Source organism: Mus musculus, chromosome 11 (genome assembly GCF_000001635.26).
Source record: "Mus musculus strain C57BL/6J chromosome 11, GRCm38.p6 C57BL/6J".
NCBI classification, from domain to species: domain Eukaryota; kingdom Metazoa; phylum Chordata; class Mammalia; order Rodentia; family Muridae; genus Mus; species Mus musculus.
The window spans coordinates 22,218,995-22,236,512 of record NC_000077.6 but is presented as its reverse complement, the minus strand read 5'-3'; the positions used below and the strand labels follow the sequence as shown (position 1 = coordinate 22,236,512).

The following is a 17,518-nucleotide window of genomic DNA, read 5'->3' as shown; positions in this document are numbered from 1 at the left end:
AGTTGACAACAGTTAGAGGTAAATAAAGAAGGCTTAATTACAAATATTTTGTCAGGTCTATAATAAACTAATTCCATAGACAGCCACTTGAAAGTGCCCGAGAAGTGAACACTGCTGCTATGGTGGCTGCAGCTTTCACGCTGTTTACTGGCATGTCCTCTTGGCTCTAGGGAAAGGACTCCTTAAAGTAAGATTATCTTAGGTGTGCTTCGCCATCTGTGTTTTAAAGGTATTTTATTTCTTTAATTCTGAATTACTATATGAAGGCACTGTTATGTGGTGTATTTCATTAGTTCATTTGTCAAGTATTCTAGAGAGGCTGCTGTGTACCACACGTTTCTTGAGACTTGGGGCTCAGTGGATAAAATCGGCAGTGGATAAAAGTCAGTGGGTCTGGAGCTCCAGTATCACTCTTAACATTTGTACTGGGAGGGCGACAGCTCTTGCATTTTAGTTTCCTGCTTGGTTAAATGGTAATAGAGACAGTCCCTGCCTCATAAGTTGCTGGGGTGAGTAAGGCACTTTGTACATTAACTCAATGACATTACTGTGTTGGTGTTGATTTGATACTGATTGTACTGCATTCCTAAAAACAAAGATGGAAAGAAAGGTGGGAAGACAGTGGATGGTAGGATGGCTCTCCTCAATGGTGTGTTATAGTCTATGAGGAGTGCTGTTTGTGCTCTAAAGCAATCGTAAAAAGCTCTTACAGTCTTTATGCTCATTTCTTTCCATAACCTCATTCGTGGCCAGGCCCAAATGGAAAAAAATAGCAAGTAGAATTTTCAGCTTTCGTTTTTCTTCTCCCAGCCCTGTTCTCCCTCCCCCTGCCACTGACACCAGTGAAACTCCGTGTTGGGTTTTAGCTCTTCAACATGAGTTTACTTATCCAAGCAGTTGTGTCAGTACAGCTCAACCGTATCAGCATGCCAACCATGCCATTACATATGGCATGAGCAAAGAGGGTAACTAAGAAGTTTGGGATTGCGTTCAAGGTGCTCTGGATTGAATGCAGAATATTGTATGTTAAGCAAGTGCTCTGTCGTTTAGCTGTATCTCCCTTATTCAACTTTCTATTGATTCTTTGTGAGTTTCCCATCATGCACCCTAGTCCTGCTCATCTCCCTGTCCCTCACATGCACCCTCTGCACTTGCAGTCGTAACTCAAAATAAAACACACACACACAAAAGCAAGACATAGAAAACCTCTCATCGTGGAAGGTGTAGCATGTCAGTGTGTAGCACAGCGTATCCCTCTGGCCACGCAGCTTGGCTTGCAAGTGTTCATTGCAACAAGTCATTATTAGTCTGGTTTCTGTGACACGATCTATGTTTTATCCTCACTGGGACTCCTCCCAGTTATCCTGCTGTTGCCCTGTGGCATGGAGATCCTGTAGCTTTGGATCAGCAGGACTGGCCCTTTCAGGTACCCCAATTATTTGAAGATAATACAGATTTTGGGGTGGTCCATCTCAGAGCCCTGGATCCGGGTCTGGGTGAAAGCTGAGCTAGTCTGCACACTGGTTCTTCCTTACCTGTATCACTAGGGGGAGCTCCCCAGCACTGCTCTGGCTAGGCTGCCCAGTACTACTGTAGGCAAGAGACAGTAAGTACCAGCTCTCCTGCTTTCATGTCCTCAGGGCTGGCTCACCTGCACCCAGGCCTCCAGAGCCAGTTCCACTGTGTTGCCCAGTCAAGGTATGAAATGAAAGACCTGATTGGAGATTAGAAAACAGTATGTCTCTATTACCATTTAACCAAGCAGGAAACTAAAATGCAAGAGCTCTCCCAAGTGTCCCAGCTGGTGAAGGGCAGGGCTAGCTCACTGGAGGTGGCCAGGGGTGGAGATGAGGGTGGAGGTGGGAGTGCATCACTACTGTCCCATAGCAGCAGGGTCGGCTCTCCCATCCTCACACCCTTGCCACCAGGGCCAGCTCTACTGTGTTACCCACTCCTCCTCTTCTGAGTGCTCGCTCCTGTAAGAGGTGGGGCCAGCTCTCCAAATTGCTGCAGTCAGTGATGGGCAGGGCCAGTTGACTGGCCTGTGGACATCCATGCAGTCTCTGGTGGCTGCTCCAGCCAGGGATATCCCCGTGTTCTCTCGTGGTAATATAAGCTACAGACATCAACACCGACCCCTGCTGACAAGCCCTCAGCAGCAGCTCAGGCTAGGACCCTATGCAGGTGACTGCCATGACAGGGTTTACCACTAACAACAGGCTCCTCTCTCCAACCTCATGTCTCCTCATGTCTCATGTCATCTCTTCATAATGCCCAAGCTGCTCCACTTACTTCTCTTTCTCTCTCTACATCCTCCACACACTCCCCAGGCTGGCTGGTGGGTCCCTGGGTGATTTCCTCAGGCAAGTGGATGTCTATGGCCTGCATGTGCCGTGTGTCAGAGGGCAGGTCTGTTGGTGACACTGGTCCACAGGTCTCTGTCTGTCTTCCTCTTCCCATGCTGTGCTACATGGTGGTAGGTGTGGCTCTTTGTGTCTATGACCCACCTGTGTCATGGGGCGGAGGGCAGGTCTATGGGCATCTTTACCTCTCACACCACATGGCATGGATGAACACAGGTCTGTCTTCTTCTCCCAAGCTGCTCTGCCTGCATTTGATTTGATTGATTGAAGTATCTTAGGCGTAAGACAACGTTGGCCTCTAAGCCAGGCATCGAGCTGGGATGAACAAAGGACTCCTATTTGCTCTGCTTGAATGATATAAGAACAACAGGGTTCTCTGTGCCCATTGCCAGGGGCTCACCTCTAGCCCTTCTTATTTGTATTTTTAATTTTGGGATAGGGTCTCATGGAGTTGCTCAGGCCAGCAGTGAGTTCCTTCTGTGACCCAGGCAGCTGTGCACTTGGGATCCTCCTGACTCTGCTTCCTGAGATGCTGTGCCGCTAAGCCTGGCTGAGGTTTGGGAGTAATGGAGGTGTGAGTTACACCAGCATGGCCAGAGTGTGGCTCAAAAATCCTGTGCGAGCGAGACATAAATGACGTGAGAGACTTGCAGCTGACTGAGCTGTGGCCCATAGCAGCCCACGGTTGTAATAAGGATGCACAGGCAGTCATCGTTCTCACAGGAAGAGCAAGATGCTTCCCTGTGAGGGGCCGGTGGGGCACGAGACCCTGCAGGAGACTCTAGTGTCCATCTCCAATGTGGGTGCTTCATCTTCAGTGTGTTAAGGCAAAGTCTGCTCTGCTGAAGGACCTTTCTTCTGTGTATGTCTGCACTCCTACCCTGCCCTTCACACATAGACTTGAACTTGTGTACATTCAAAACAGTATAACGAGCCCACTAGTTTATTTTTCTTTTTAAAGTTATTTTTTTTAATAAAATTTTTGATTACTTTGAAATGGATTTGGAAGAATGCCAATTCCTATATTAAAATTTTACAGTTTAAAAGTTACAATATTGCTGTTTGTCTTGCCACATATCTTAGTTGGTTTTTTCTTTTTCTTTTTCTTTTTTTTTTCTTTTTCTTTTTCTTTTTTTTTTTTTTTCTTTTTGCTGTGATGCCCTGACATAAGCAACTTGAAGGGAACATTGTGTGTGGTGGTGGGGAAGGCCTGGACACAGCTAGAGGCAGTTGGCTGCTTGCATCCTCCCATCGTCAGGAAGCAGAGGGTGATGAACACTGTGCTCTGCGTGCTCTGTGTGTCTCCTCACACGTCGTTGCCTCTACTTGGTCTGATATTTGTAGAAATGGCACACGGTTCTGCTGAGTCTGGGTGTCTTCTCTCATGAAACTCTCCTTGTTCATTTATGCAAGATGAGACATACTGCTTTCTAATCTCCAATCAGGTCTTCCATTTCATTTTCTGTATACTTATTCATTGGAGAGTATGGGTATATGTCTTTAAATGCAAGAACGAGTATGCAAAGCCCATGGAGTACTTGCATAACCTCTTGGATAGTAAGTGCTTAGTGTTTGTCAACTAAATGCCTGCAAAAGTATACCTCACTGAGACAAGTGACAGGGGCCATGGCGGAAGCAGGACCCTCACCCTTAAAGAGTCTCCAGGTATTTTCTTAACAGAAGTGGTATAAGGATTGTTAACAACCCATGTTGATTGGCTCATTGTCCAGCTCATAGAGTCCCTTGGGAGACTTTGTTCAAGTAGGACTTGTGGTTTCAAATGTTGTGTATGCATGTGAGAGGAGCTCCGTGTGAGCAGTTAGTCATTAGCTCGCAAAGTTGGCTGGCTATGACCAGGTGTCTTTTTGCCTCACAGATGCAGTGTCAGGAGAGGTGTCAACAAAAGCTAACTTTATTAATATAAAATAACAGCTTAGATCTAGAGAAATTACCTAGCTTTTTAAAAGGATATTTTGCTCCTTCCTTTTAAAAAGTTAGTAAAACTGCAAACAAGCCAAGTTGTATGTTCTTGATTGGATTGATTGGATTGAAGATGTGTGTTTTCTTACTTTTCATAATTTCCTTTTGTTGCAGGATCCTCATGCAGAAGAATTTGAAGACAAAGAATGGACATTTGTCATTGAGAATGTAAGCTAATGACATTCTTTTCCTTTTCTTTTTTTTTTTTTTTTTAACCTTACTGCATTATTACAGTACATAAGCAGTTTGGCCATGGGAGAAATGTTGCTTTATGAAGAATTATCAGGGAATTTGTAGGTTTTGGAAGTTATCAATAACAATTGCTTATAGAATATTTATGATAAAACTGTAAAGTCTTTACTGACAAGCTATATATACACAATCTGTATCTGTTTAGGGCCTGAGGGCAAAGCCATTTACTTATATTCTTTATCCCTTCACCACCCTGCTTGATATTTCTTATATAGTAAACACTTGCATATTATGGCATCCCAGGAGGCTAACGGGTACATAGCGGTGTTAAATCAATGCTTTCTAATGAGAGATTAAAGAAAATAGGCCATGAAAATATAATGACTAGGAGTATAGGCCTGAGCTGGGGGGGGGTGGGGGGAAGGGCTGGAGAGATGGCTCATTGGTTAAAAGCACTTGCTATTCTCTGAGAAGAATGGAGTTAGGGGTTTGAACATTGGATGCCTATAACTCTAGCTCCATGGGATTTGATATCCTCTGAATGAACATGGGCACACACACACACACACACACACACACACACACACACACAAACACACACACACAGAGACTTGGTTCTTCAGCTCTTAAGCGGTTGGGCGGATTGAAGACCTCTCCTTGAGTATCAGCCTTCACTGCTGCTGTGATCATCGCCATCCTCATCACTCTCCTCAGAACCTACGTGCGACCTGATGACAGTCTCTGTATCCTGTTCCTTTCTCCTATGCTTGGCCTCACTTTGTTAAAGGGAATGTAAGCTTTTCTCAGCAGTAACTTGGACCATTTATAGGTTTAAAGTGTTGGGAAGAGAGGGAGCAAGATCAAGTATCAGTACAAACACAGCTGGGGGCTCTGCTGGCTGGACCACTGCCAGCATGTTGGAGTCTCACACGCATCAACCATTTTGGCAGTTTTGTAGGGCCAGTTCTGAGCATAAATTATACTTGGAAGAAAATGGAAACTCAGACTTAAGTTAGACTTGAAAGCTAACGTTCTCGCATCAGATGAGAAATGTACAATGGATGACCTTCTGGGCCTCACAACTCCTCTGTACAAGTGAAACCTTTCACTTGATAGGCTGTAGACTAGTGAGTTAAATTCAAACTCGTTAATGGTAGAAGTATGTTAAAACCAGTTTTATATTTGTGTGGGAAGGTGTTCTTGTTATTCATTCTTAGGATAAGAAACAATAGTTCCACATTTCTGAAAATCAGGTTATAAACTAATGTACCAAAAGGCTCAAGTTTTTGTTTTAAAAGAAAACCGTATGGCATTACTAGATTTGACTGCTGCAAAGGTATTTTTAAAGATCAGCATAGGTACATACTAAGTCTTAAAATGGTAAACATTAAATGTAATACAAAATGAAAATATATATTGGATTTTCTTCTATATTGGAATATGTATTTCTCAAATAAGAGATTATGTTCATGACATTTTAATATAAAATATATTTAAGTCCAGAAATATATTTTGCCAGTTTACCTTTTATCCAAGTAGCTGAAATTGCTAGAAGTCAGTCAGGGGAGGAAGAAAACATGGAAGAGGAGAACAACAAGACATGCTGCCTGGCTCTCCCTTTCTCCAAATCAGTCCATTCTCAAACGCCAATTAAATCAGTATGTTCTTTTCAACTATTCTTATCATGTAGCTCATGAAACATAGAGTTTTTAAACCAAAATATCTACAGAAATTAGTTTTTATGGTGTAAACACATCATTGTAAAATATACCTGGTGATGTACTTCAGAGAAATTAACTTTTATAGAAAACTCTAGGTTTTAAATTTTGTAGTGAATGAAATACTTGACAGAATTATCTAGGGTATAATACTTGACACTCACACTTGTGTGGAGTGGAGGTCAGGGCCCGTGCTGTCCTGTGGCTGTGGAGTGGAGGTCAGGGCCTGTGCTGTCCTGTGGCTGTGGAGTGGAGGTCAGGGCCTGTGCTGTCCTGTGGCTGTGGAGTGGAGGTCAGGGCCTGTGCTGTCCTGTGGCTGTGGAGTGGAGGTCAGGGCCTATGCTCGCCTGTGGGTGATTTCCATCTCTCGTGTGAGACCCGGAAGCTTACATTTGAGCTGTTTCCAGTCTCCCTTGCCCCTTTAATTTTGACATGGAATCTTGCTGTGTGGCCCAGGCTGTCCTGGAGTTCCTAGCCGTATAACCCTCTTGCCTCAGCCTCCCTAAGCAGATGTGTCTATAAGCATGTGCCCCTGTTACTGGCTTTAGGGTAGCATCTTTTAATTAGTAACTATTTAAAAAAATACATATCAATATATGTTTATGAAGTGAACTGTAGATATTGTTGAACATTCCTTTTTGTGAATTTTTTAGTACAATTCCCTGCTGCCACCTCCACTTCGAATAGTTTCTGTAGTAGTTCCCATTTCAGATTAGAAATAAGAAAAAGAAAATTGAGTTGTGCTGTAAACTAGCTTCTCATTTAATGGGAGACATTAATTTGGTTTTATAGCCAAAACATAATTTTGTAGTCATGAATATTAAGGAAAATAACGTCTGTTTTTTAAGCTCTTTTACTGATCAAACCTTAATGGAGGACTGGGAATGTGGCTCAAGTACGGTATGACCTGGTGTGTGGAGAGCCGGGGTTCAGTGCTCACACAGCAGAACGGTGGCCTGATGGAGCCTGAGCCTGCTGGCACGCGCTTGCAAACCCGGCATTTGGGAGGTGAGGTAGAGGGAGTTTGAAGTCAGCCTTGGAGTCATAACAAGCACAAGGCCAGCCTGAGCTTCATAGTAAGACTCCAGGGCAGGTCTCAGGACCACTCACTGCTAGAGTCTTGCCCAGAATGTAGAAGACCTAGGGTTCTGATCTCTAATGCCATGGAGGGTCGGGGAGGGCAACAATGAAATCTAGGTATTTGATAAGATAACTTGAGAAAAAGAAAAATTAACAAATAGATGAGGTGATAATTTCCCGGCTTTTGGTAAAGATGATCACATCAGTAATAATGCTCACTGTGAATCCATGATAGGAAGAAACAATTTCATAGAGAAATGTGTTATGGTTGCATTTTGTTGACTTTACCTGTCTTTATGGCACCATTTTGTTTTGTTCTTATTTGTGAAAAGATGGTTGTAAGGGGCTGGAAAGATGGCTCACTGATTGAGAGAACTTACTGTGCAACCATAAATTCCTGAGTTCGGATCCCATCACCTATATAACAAGAAGGGTGGGGCCTGTGTGTACCTGTCCCTGTGCCTCCAGCACCCTGGGGGCAGAAACAAGAGGGTGTCTGGGGCTGACTGCTGCCAGCCAAGCTGAGAAAGAGAAGTGAAAATGAAAAAGCACAGCCTCCAGATTCAGGAAGAGACCCTGCCGAAAAACACAGGGAATAGAGAAAGATAGATTCGGGGAAGAGACCCTGCCACAAAACATAGAATGGAGAAAGATACCTGCCATGTACTTCTGCCCTCCGTGTGCACGTCCACACATAAAAACATACACTGCACCCCACACATAAACACAGGCCTGCACATGTGCGCGTGCACACACACACAAAACCAGTAATGAGTTTTGATCTGCTTCCCAGTATAATGTGTTTACTTTTAAAAGATTAATGAGAAAAAGGTTAATTGTGTATATATTATTAGGTATATAGTTATTACACTCTAGAAGTCTTGTGAACTTACTATACTCTTAATCCGTGAGAAAGAACACACACACACACAAACACACACATACACACACACACATAGTGGCTGAAATGTTTTTAAACTCATTATTTGGTGAGAATACACTGCCTTTGTGTGTGTGTGTGTGTGTGTGTGTGTGTGTGTATGTGTGTCCATGGTAGTTTGTGTGGGTGCATATGTGTATTCAGGGTCATGTGTGCATGTATGTGAGGCTAGAGGTTGATGCTGGGTGTCTTTAGCTGCTCTCTACAGTATGTTTTGAGGCAGGGTCTCTCGTTTGCACTTTGAGTTCACAGACTGAGCTTTCTAAGAACCTCTCTCTGCCTCTGCTTCCCAAGTGCTGGGGTTAGAGGTGGCCATTCAGTTGGGTGCTGGGGTTAGAGGTGGCCATTCAGTTGGGTGCTGGGGTTAGAGGTGGCCATTCAGTTGGGTGTTGGGGTTAGAGGTGGGCATTCAGTTGGGTGCTGGGGTTAGAGGTGGGCATTCAGTTGGGTGCTGGGGATCAGAACTACAGTCCATGTTTGAGTAGCAGGTGCTTCAGCTGTTGAACTGTCTTGCCAGCCCAAGAATTAGGACAACTGTCATAAATTATGAACCACCTAATGCCAAGGAATGTCGTGTAAATCTAAACCTGGAACAAAATGCTGTATGCACTCACTGGGAAGATAGATTAGAAGTTAGGCAGATCATCTGTTTCAGTTTTAAGATGGGTTTAAACAGTCAAAAATAGATTTGAGAATCTTCTTCTTTATCTATGCAGATGTTTTAACTCTATCAAAGTGTGTTAACTCTTTCCTCTAGAAAGTTCAGGTTCACTTTATACAACACCAACAGGGACACTTGTTGGTTAAGTGAGTCTAATGTAGGCAACCTTTTTTTCTACTTATCCTCTCTGTCCACTATATCATTGTTTCATTATGACAAAATAACTTCGCAGTGCATAATTACTGATTATAGCTAAACCTGGTGCTCATTGCAAGTCCTGATGAATGCAAGAAAAGACCCCTCAGCAGTCTCCTGGAACTGTGCTGAAGGAAAGGACGGTATGAGAACACCATGCTGTCACAGGGGTAGGTCTGCCGGGCAGTGGGAACACCATGCTGTCACAAGGGCAGCCCTGCTGGGCAGTGGGAACACCATGTTGTCACAGGGGCAACTCTGCCGGGCAGTGGGAACACCATGCTGTCACAGGGCAGCTGTGCTGGGCAATGGCTGCTTCGTTTACATCGATATTTATTTTCCATTGTCTCTTTAAAACAACTTTTTGTTTGAGATTTTTATTTTCCAAAACAAAGCTTATCTGTGTATTCCTAGTTGTAGATCATGCTGGCCTGGAAGTCAGTGATGGGATTAGAAGCATGTACTACTTGCCTGGATAAAACCACTGTGTTTTAACTTTGCCTGTGCCAGTGTAACTGATACAGGTCAGTCTGGTCTACTCTGTTGTTTTCATAAGTGAGTTCTTGAACCTCTCTAAGGTTCATAATAAGTGGGCTTGAACTTCTAAGGCCTTTTAATGCTTTGGTCTGTTAGTGTAATTATATAACTAGGTTTTCATACATTGGCGAAATAGTCACTTTGAAAGATGATATATGCTTTAGGAACAAGTTATAAAAGTAAATTAAAAATCACAGTCAAATCTGGAGTCAAATCCTACATTCACCTCTAAAACATAGAAAAATTAGATTGAGAACATTTTGGATTCACAATGCATTTCTGTTGTCTTTGTTTCATTTAAAGTAAATTAAAATTTACTATGTTATATTGTGGGTGTTGGTAATATTTAGGAAACAAAAAGTTAACAACACTAAGCTAAGAAACTGTGTAAAGCCCTAATGAAGTTCATTAATAAGCACTAAACACAATTTTGTCGTCAGTGTTCTTCTATTATTGCCCACTTCCCTCTTCCAGTCAGATCACAGAAGAGGGATTCTGTTGTAAACATGTAATAACCAAGCCCATCTCATGGGCCATCTGATTAACCAACGAGACAATTACTAGCCTGATCTTAGACCTTTTCTTTTAAACCCAAAATCAATAAGTTTGCTCTACCTAACATCTAACCAGGCATTTCTAACTTTGAAATTAACACACGGAGCAGTATTCATCCATGTGCTCAGCAGTAAGTATTCATGGACCATGTAGTGTGTTGCACTGTCCAGGCACTGGAACTAAAGCTGTCTATGAAGCAGGTAGAAGAGCTCTTCCTCATTCTTCTAAGGTGGAAAGAAAGAATAAAACTTAGTGAAACATAAGTCGTCAAAAGAAACAGACGTTAAACATAAACATATAGTGTGTTATGTTAGTGAGTCTCATCCTTTAAAGGCCTCCAAAAAGAATTTAGTATTCTTATCAATTAAAATATTTTAATAAGAAAGTTGGTAATATATTTTATAAGATGGGAAAATTTTGCAATTTGGGGACGTTGCATAAATCTTTTCCTGAGTTGTAGCTCCCCCTAGTGGTAAGTGATAGATTTGACTGGCCTGGAAATAATGTAATTTCTGTAGGTAGGTTATCATGAAGCATCTTTGTCTATGCATAAGCTTACACTTTAAATTGCATCAACATTTTATATAAAATATTTAGCTAAAGTGCTAAATTCTATTGTAAAATATGGATTTTGGTTGCAAGTCAGTTAATACATTTTCCTGATACTGAAGGGCAGGTATCAGAAAAAGAAACTAAAAATCCTTTTGACTTTGAAAGTGTTTCAAGATGTAATGAGTTCTTAGAATTGTTTTTATTTTTTTTTGAAACAGTCTGTCAATATTTTAGTCTTTTCTTGAACTCATGGTATTCTTCCTGTCTGGTCTTCCTGCATGCTGAAATTCCAGGTATAGTCTACCATTCCTGGCTATAATATTAAACTTATACTAGATACTAAATATCCCATTAAAACGAAGTCTCAAGTATACCACCCTTACAAGTCTGCTGGGGACATCCACCCTAGCAGGTGCTATGTGGAGTGCTTTATACTGTATCTCATTTTCTCAGTGCAGTAGATTATGGGTTAGACATGTAGCCCTACTTTAAAAATATTGACACCTAAAGAAGGTGAAGGATCTACTAAGAGTTATGTGGTTAACACGTTAGGATTTCATTCAGTCTCATTTTTCTCCAGGGTCTTTTTCTTAATGCCTGACTCAGTAGTTGCCTCCCTGAATGGTAGAGGTGATAGGTCACTTGGGGTGGGAGTGTGTGGATATTTCATTTGGTAATATGTTTGCTGTATAGACCTGAGGATCTAGGACCTGAGTTTGGATCCCTAGAATCATGAAAATTGGGGCAGCATGTGCCCAGTGCCTGTGGTGCTCGGTGCCTGCAGTGCCCAGTGCCTAGTAGGTAGACACAAGCTGACTACTGGAGCTCTCTGGACAGTCTGCTGGACCAGACTGCGAGCACTGGATTTCAGTGAGAGACCTTGTCTCTATAAATAAGGTGCAGAACAATTGAGGAAAACGCTTGCTTTTGACCTCTGGCCCCCACATGCATGCATATGAATACATATCATAAACACCTATCATCTGCATACAAACACACTAAAAATCAGAGATTGAAGAATCAGAGGACTTTTTAATTGGCCATCTTTAGCGGTAAATCTGTGAGGAAGTATATATTAGATTTTAAAAGGTAGGCTTTTAATATTTATATTAGATTCAGAAGCTATTTGGAGTAATTACTTGGTTGTTATTAGACAGTGTGAAATGGAGTTTTGGGATTTATTACTCATAGAAATTCATTTTCCTTGAGGTAATCTTTTTTATGTAATGCATTTTATATGTAATGAATTTCATACAAAATTCCCAATTTTGTATGTCTGAGTTTGCTTCTTGGAACTGAAAAGCTACTTGTATACAAACAAAACTTTTCAGGCAAGTCTACCACAAGCTGTGTGGCAGTAGATATATGATGTAAATTGTTTTTGTTGTTGTCATTTGAGACAAGATCTCTCTACATGGCCCTGGCTGTCCTAGAACTCAGTATATAGATCAGGCTTACCTTCGGCTTACAGAGCTCCACCAGCCTCTGCCTCCTGAATGCTGGGGTCAAAGGTCTGCACTGCCATGCCCGGCTTGTGATTTAATTTTTATAGTATCTGAGTATTCAATTATACAATGCTGGAGTTGATGTCTCCTTTTTAGGTTATTAAGGATTAGAAAAAACATATATAAAGCATATGAAGGTGTGTGTGTGTGCATGTGCACACACGTACACATGCATATATAAAACTTTCTTTTCTTGAGAGCTTTAAAACAAAAAACCCTAGATTTCTAAATTAATAATTTCAAATTAAATTTTTTCTACTTCTTTTATTTATGTGTTCCATAATTTCTAGACCTTATCTTTAACTAAAGAGCTGATAGTCTCACTAAGATTTTCACCCTTTGGTTACATCTGTCTCCTTATAAATTAAGAAGTGGCTTTAAAGTAAGTGTGCTGAGAACTCGTTAGTGTCTAGCATTGTACCTTTGTGTGTGACCATTTACAATACAACACATGGACGTACTTCAAAACATGAGTCTGAATTGTCTTTATTTGGGATATTTGCATCTCATTTATCCATTCCTAGTGTAATGAGAAATGCCTAGTTCGGGTCAGTGTTGCCATTGTTAGTCTGTGATTAGTGTTGTGTCAGAGCATTTTTTAAAGAATAAAAACTTTTTGGACATTTTTTTATAACCCAACTAAATTCAGATGTAATATATTTGAACATACAGATTTTAGTTTAGCTAAATGTTTTTGTTCTTTTAATATCGCTTGGTTTTGAGTGAACTGAAAAAAAATGTATAATGATAAACCAATCTAGTTGAATTCGCTCATTTAATGTGTGCTTTCTGTTCACCCAGACATGGTTTTCCCTGATACTTTTTTTTTTCTATGAAATTGGGATAGTCACACATCTACAGTGTCTAGCATCTCTAGCTGTAGAGTGAATGTTCTTAGTGATATAAAATACTGTATCTGCTTTAAGCCAAGGCAGCCTTGTGTTTGGTGATATAGAGTAGCTTGTTCGCAAGAAGCTTACTAATAAGGGCCTAGCTAGGGATTCCAGGAAAAGGACGCTCAGGAGCGTTAAAGAACAACAAAGATGGGAGAAGCTAGGAAAGGCTTCCTAGAGTAAGTGGCTACTGAGTTCATCTTTCAAGAAAACAAAAACAAAAACAAAAAACAAGTTAGGCAAATGAGATTCTAAGCAGAGGGAAGAAGAGTCAGCACAGAAAGGGCAAAAGTTCCAAAGGGGAGAGATAATTGGTAGGAAACAAAAGTGACTCAGAGAAAATAGCTCTCCAACTAGTGATCCGCAGGCACCTTCTGTGTGTGTGTGTGTGTGTGTGTGTGTGTGTGTGTGTTACACTGTTAACCCATGGATTTCATAGTGCAGTTCTGTATCCCCCATGGAGGTTAGTGGGGAACCAGAAAGTGTTCCTCGATGCTGTGACCATTGAGATGCCTCCTTAATGCCATGTTTGGTTTGGTTTTATCGGCAGTTTACCTGATGTTACCTTCTGAAATGGATGGAATGGAATATTAATTATGGCTCTATGCAGCCTTGATTCTGAACACTGAACATGCATACAGCACGCTGTGTGCATCACACTGTGCTGCGCTATCCGTGCTGCGCAGAGCACCTAGGAACTGCAGTGTTTTTACTGCTACGACAGTCACTGCTTCTAATGAAACATAATAGTGTGATTACAGAAAACATTTTAAATATTTTTCGAACATCATTCCTTAGTATGAAACATCAAATTAGTATATCTTTGAATTGTACTAGGATATTTTATTTTAAACAACATTGTTGGAGTTTCTAACCTATTGGAGTTTCTAACCTAAAAAAATTTTTCATTGACTTTTCCTTGGAATTTCCAACAATATCTGAAATGACTGTACATACTTTTATCTTTTGAACTGCATATTGTGTGAGGTAGTGTTCTCAGCATTAGCAATTATGAATCAAAATATCTTTTCAACTTTGAAAAATGTTGAAGATGCTTTTATACCCTGTAGTATAATTATTTAACCAGTTTAATTTTTATTTTAAATGCAAAAAAGCATATTGGTCTTATTAGTATTCAAATTTGCTTTACTCTTTAGTACATGGTAAAGTCAAATGTATTTCAAAGTCTTTAAAAGAAAAAAAAAAAAAAGCCAGGCGTGGTGGCGCACGCCTTTAATCCCAGCACTTGGGAGGCAGAGGCAGGCGGATTTCTGAGTTCGAGGCCAGCCTGGTCTACAAAGTGAGTTCCAGGACAGCCAGGGCTACACAGAGAAACCCTGTCTCGAAAAACAAAACAAAACAAAACAAAAAAACAAACAAAAAAAAAAGAAAAAAAAATTAATGATTTATTCTCAGTTAATATTTGATTTGTATACCTAGTTTTATATACCTACATTCCTGGGGTCATGCAAAATTTTCTTGGGTAAAAAGGGAAAATTGTAAAAAGTTTAAGCCCCCCCCCCACACTGTCCTAGTTTAGCTGTCCCCAGGCCTAGCTGACAGCCCCTCCCACTTTCCTTTGCTCTACCAAACTTTAAAACTGAATCTCAGAAACTGTAGCTTCTCTGTCTTCTCCTCTGTGCACTCAGGGCTTCTGCGCATGCTCAGCGCACGTGGCCAGCGTGGTGCAAGTGGTCCACATGTGTGTGCATCTGTGTTGCTGCTGTGAACACACCTTGCTTTTAGTTGAGCTTTCTGATCTATTAGGCTGAAGGTTCAGAGTTAGCCATTTTGAATCTTTAGAAGTGATCTGGTACTGCTGACCAAGAGGGAGTTGGGCTGCTTCTGTTTGTTCTTATTTCTCCATGGTGGGGGGGGGGGGGCGGGGGGGAGGCTCCCCTATTAGAAGCAGCGAAGCTTTCTCTTAACTCTCAGCATGAAATTTCTGCATTTAGACTAGAAAGCTTGTAGTTTAACGCAGGCTTTCCTGGTCTTTTAATGATGCTAGTGTCATGTCTGTGATGGTGTGCATGGTAGCTGCAGGTAGATTAGAGAGAACATGACTAGGAGTAGCATAGAGCTTTGTAAGCCTGCTTACTCTGGTTTTGGTTAGGCTTCAATCAAAGCTCATATCTGTATTCCCCTGCCCTCAGGCTTCCTGTTTTGCATGTGTGTGGGTATGTAGACACACATGTGCTAGTGCTTGTGGAAGCAGAATTGATGCCAAGTATCATCTTCAGTCACTGTGTGCCTTATGTACTGAGGTGCAGTCTTTCGTTTGGAACCAGAGCTTGCTGGCTTGGCTAGTTGAGGTAGCCAACTTGCTCCGGAGATCCCATCCTTGCTTTCCAAAGTGTGGAACGATACATGGGCCACCCAATTGCTGGCTTCTAGCAGGAGAGGCAGCCATGTACTCACTGAGCACTTTCCGCACTCCCCCCCCGCGCCCCCCCCCCCACTTCTTGGAGAAAAGGTGCGTTTTAAAAAAATGCTACCTTTGCTTTAGAGATCCTTTGAATGAGAATGGTCATGAGTGAGAATATGCTTATGCTCGAGCCTTTTGGAACTCTGAGAATCTGCGCACCTCTGTCTGTCTGTTACTGCTTTGTCTTTTCCAACATATTATACAGGTAACATGATTTTTTTGATACATGCACGCACTATATTTTGTTTAGATTAGATTAAATAGATCTGCCTAAAGATCACTTCTTTGTGGTAGATTTTCCAGATCCTTGCTGCTGGCTTTTGCAGTGTGTGCCACGTTATTGTCCTCATGGTCAGCCTGTGGCCATAGTAAGGCACTATGTTTAAATTGCTACGATATAAGTGCTTTGGGGTTGGAGTTATCCAAGTTTTGTCTTAGTTCACTGTGTAGGGATTCATCTCTAGTGATGGTAATTGTTTCTTACATATAAATATATAAAGTTCATTGTATTAACACACTAGTATCCACAATTGTTCATTCACCTCATGAGCTTTTATTAAATGGATACAAAGTAGCAGATAATTGCTAATTAATGAGACTTCAATAATGGAAAGATGCAGAGATAAATAGGCAAGATTAAGCTAAGGGTGCTGTATGTGCCCATATCGAGAATACCTAATGCATTCTTGGCAAGGTAAGGAAGGCTCTCTGTTGAAAGTGATATAAACAAATCTAAGGGATAAAAATTTCATAACCTTTATTTGTAACTTTAGAATGTAGACTCTCTGTGTAATGTTATCTTGTTTGAAAGATTTCTTTGAAATTCCAGAATTTGATTAGACTTGAGATGAGGTTATTCATGGTATTTAACCCACTTAGCATAAATGCCTTTTCATTCTATTACAGAAATGTTAATATGTTTGATTATGGGAGCGTGTTGTAGTGTATCGGTAGGTGCTGTATTGCCTTTCTGAAATGCTTTTCAAGGTGATACCTTTGATGGCTTCAGGGGACTGAGTAGCTTGAGCAGAGGTCTGGAGGCAGCAGAGACCATAGTTCCCACGTGCAGCAGAATACTGTCCAAATGGTTACCTACTTGAACATTTCATGTGAGCAGTGGTCGTTTAGGGCGATGGTGGCTTATGGACATTTAGTTGAATTGTGCAATAAAGAATTTAAAAATTTATTATATTATTACTATGAACCTATTGATTTACTTGGCATACATGATAAATAAGGATGGAAAAGAAAGAACTGTATGTGTGTATATATGTGCATGTGAATATGTGGGTATGTGCACATTTTTGTTTGTTTGTTTGTTTGTTTGTTTTGAGACAGGGTTTCTTTGGGTATCCCTCGCCCAGGCTGACCTTGAATTCAGAGATTTACTTGCCTCAGACTCTCAAGAGCTCGAACTAGAAATGTACAGCCGGGTGTGGTGGCGCACGCCTTTAATCCCAGCACTTGGGAGGCAGAGGCAGGGGGATTTCTGAGTTCGAGGCCAGCCTGGTCTACAAAGTGAGCTCCAGGACAGCCAGGGCTATACAGAGAAACCCTGTCTCGAACCCCCCATCCCCCCAAAAAAGAAATGTGTACCACCATACATGATGTGGGTATGTAGCATATGAAATTCAGAAGTTGGCGTCTTGTATTTTTTCTCAATTACTAGCATACCTTTGAAACAGGGTTTTTCACTGAATTGAGAGCTCACTGTTGTGGCTACACTGGCTGTCCAGTGAGCCTCAGGAATTTGCCTGACTCTGCCTTCCACCCCAGGCCAGCTCTGGGGTTATATATATGCATTGCCATATCTGACCTGCATATTGGTACTAAGGATTTTATTAGTCATGGTTCTCTAAAGAAAGAGAACTGATAGAATGAGAGTGTGTGTGTGTGTGTGTGTGTGTGTGTGTGTGTGTGTG

At 41.4% G+C, this 17,518-nt stretch overlaps 1 protein-coding gene across 28 annotated transcripts in view; it reads left to right on the top strand.

The window, feature by feature from the left end:
* The window catches only part of Ehbp1 (EH domain binding protein 1), a 281,259-nt gene that overhangs the window by 50,571 nt on the left and 213,170 nt on the right, over nucleotides 1-17,518 (top strand). For all 28 annotated transcript variants that reach the window (NM_153078.4, NM_001252515.1, XM_011243681.3 and 25 more), the window contains exon 5: nucleotides 4,458-4,511. In NM_153078.4, coding sequence (NP_694718.4) covers nucleotides 4,458-4,511 — 54 coding nt within the window. The remainder of the gene's footprint in view (nucleotides 1-4,457; nucleotides 4,512-17,518) is intronic.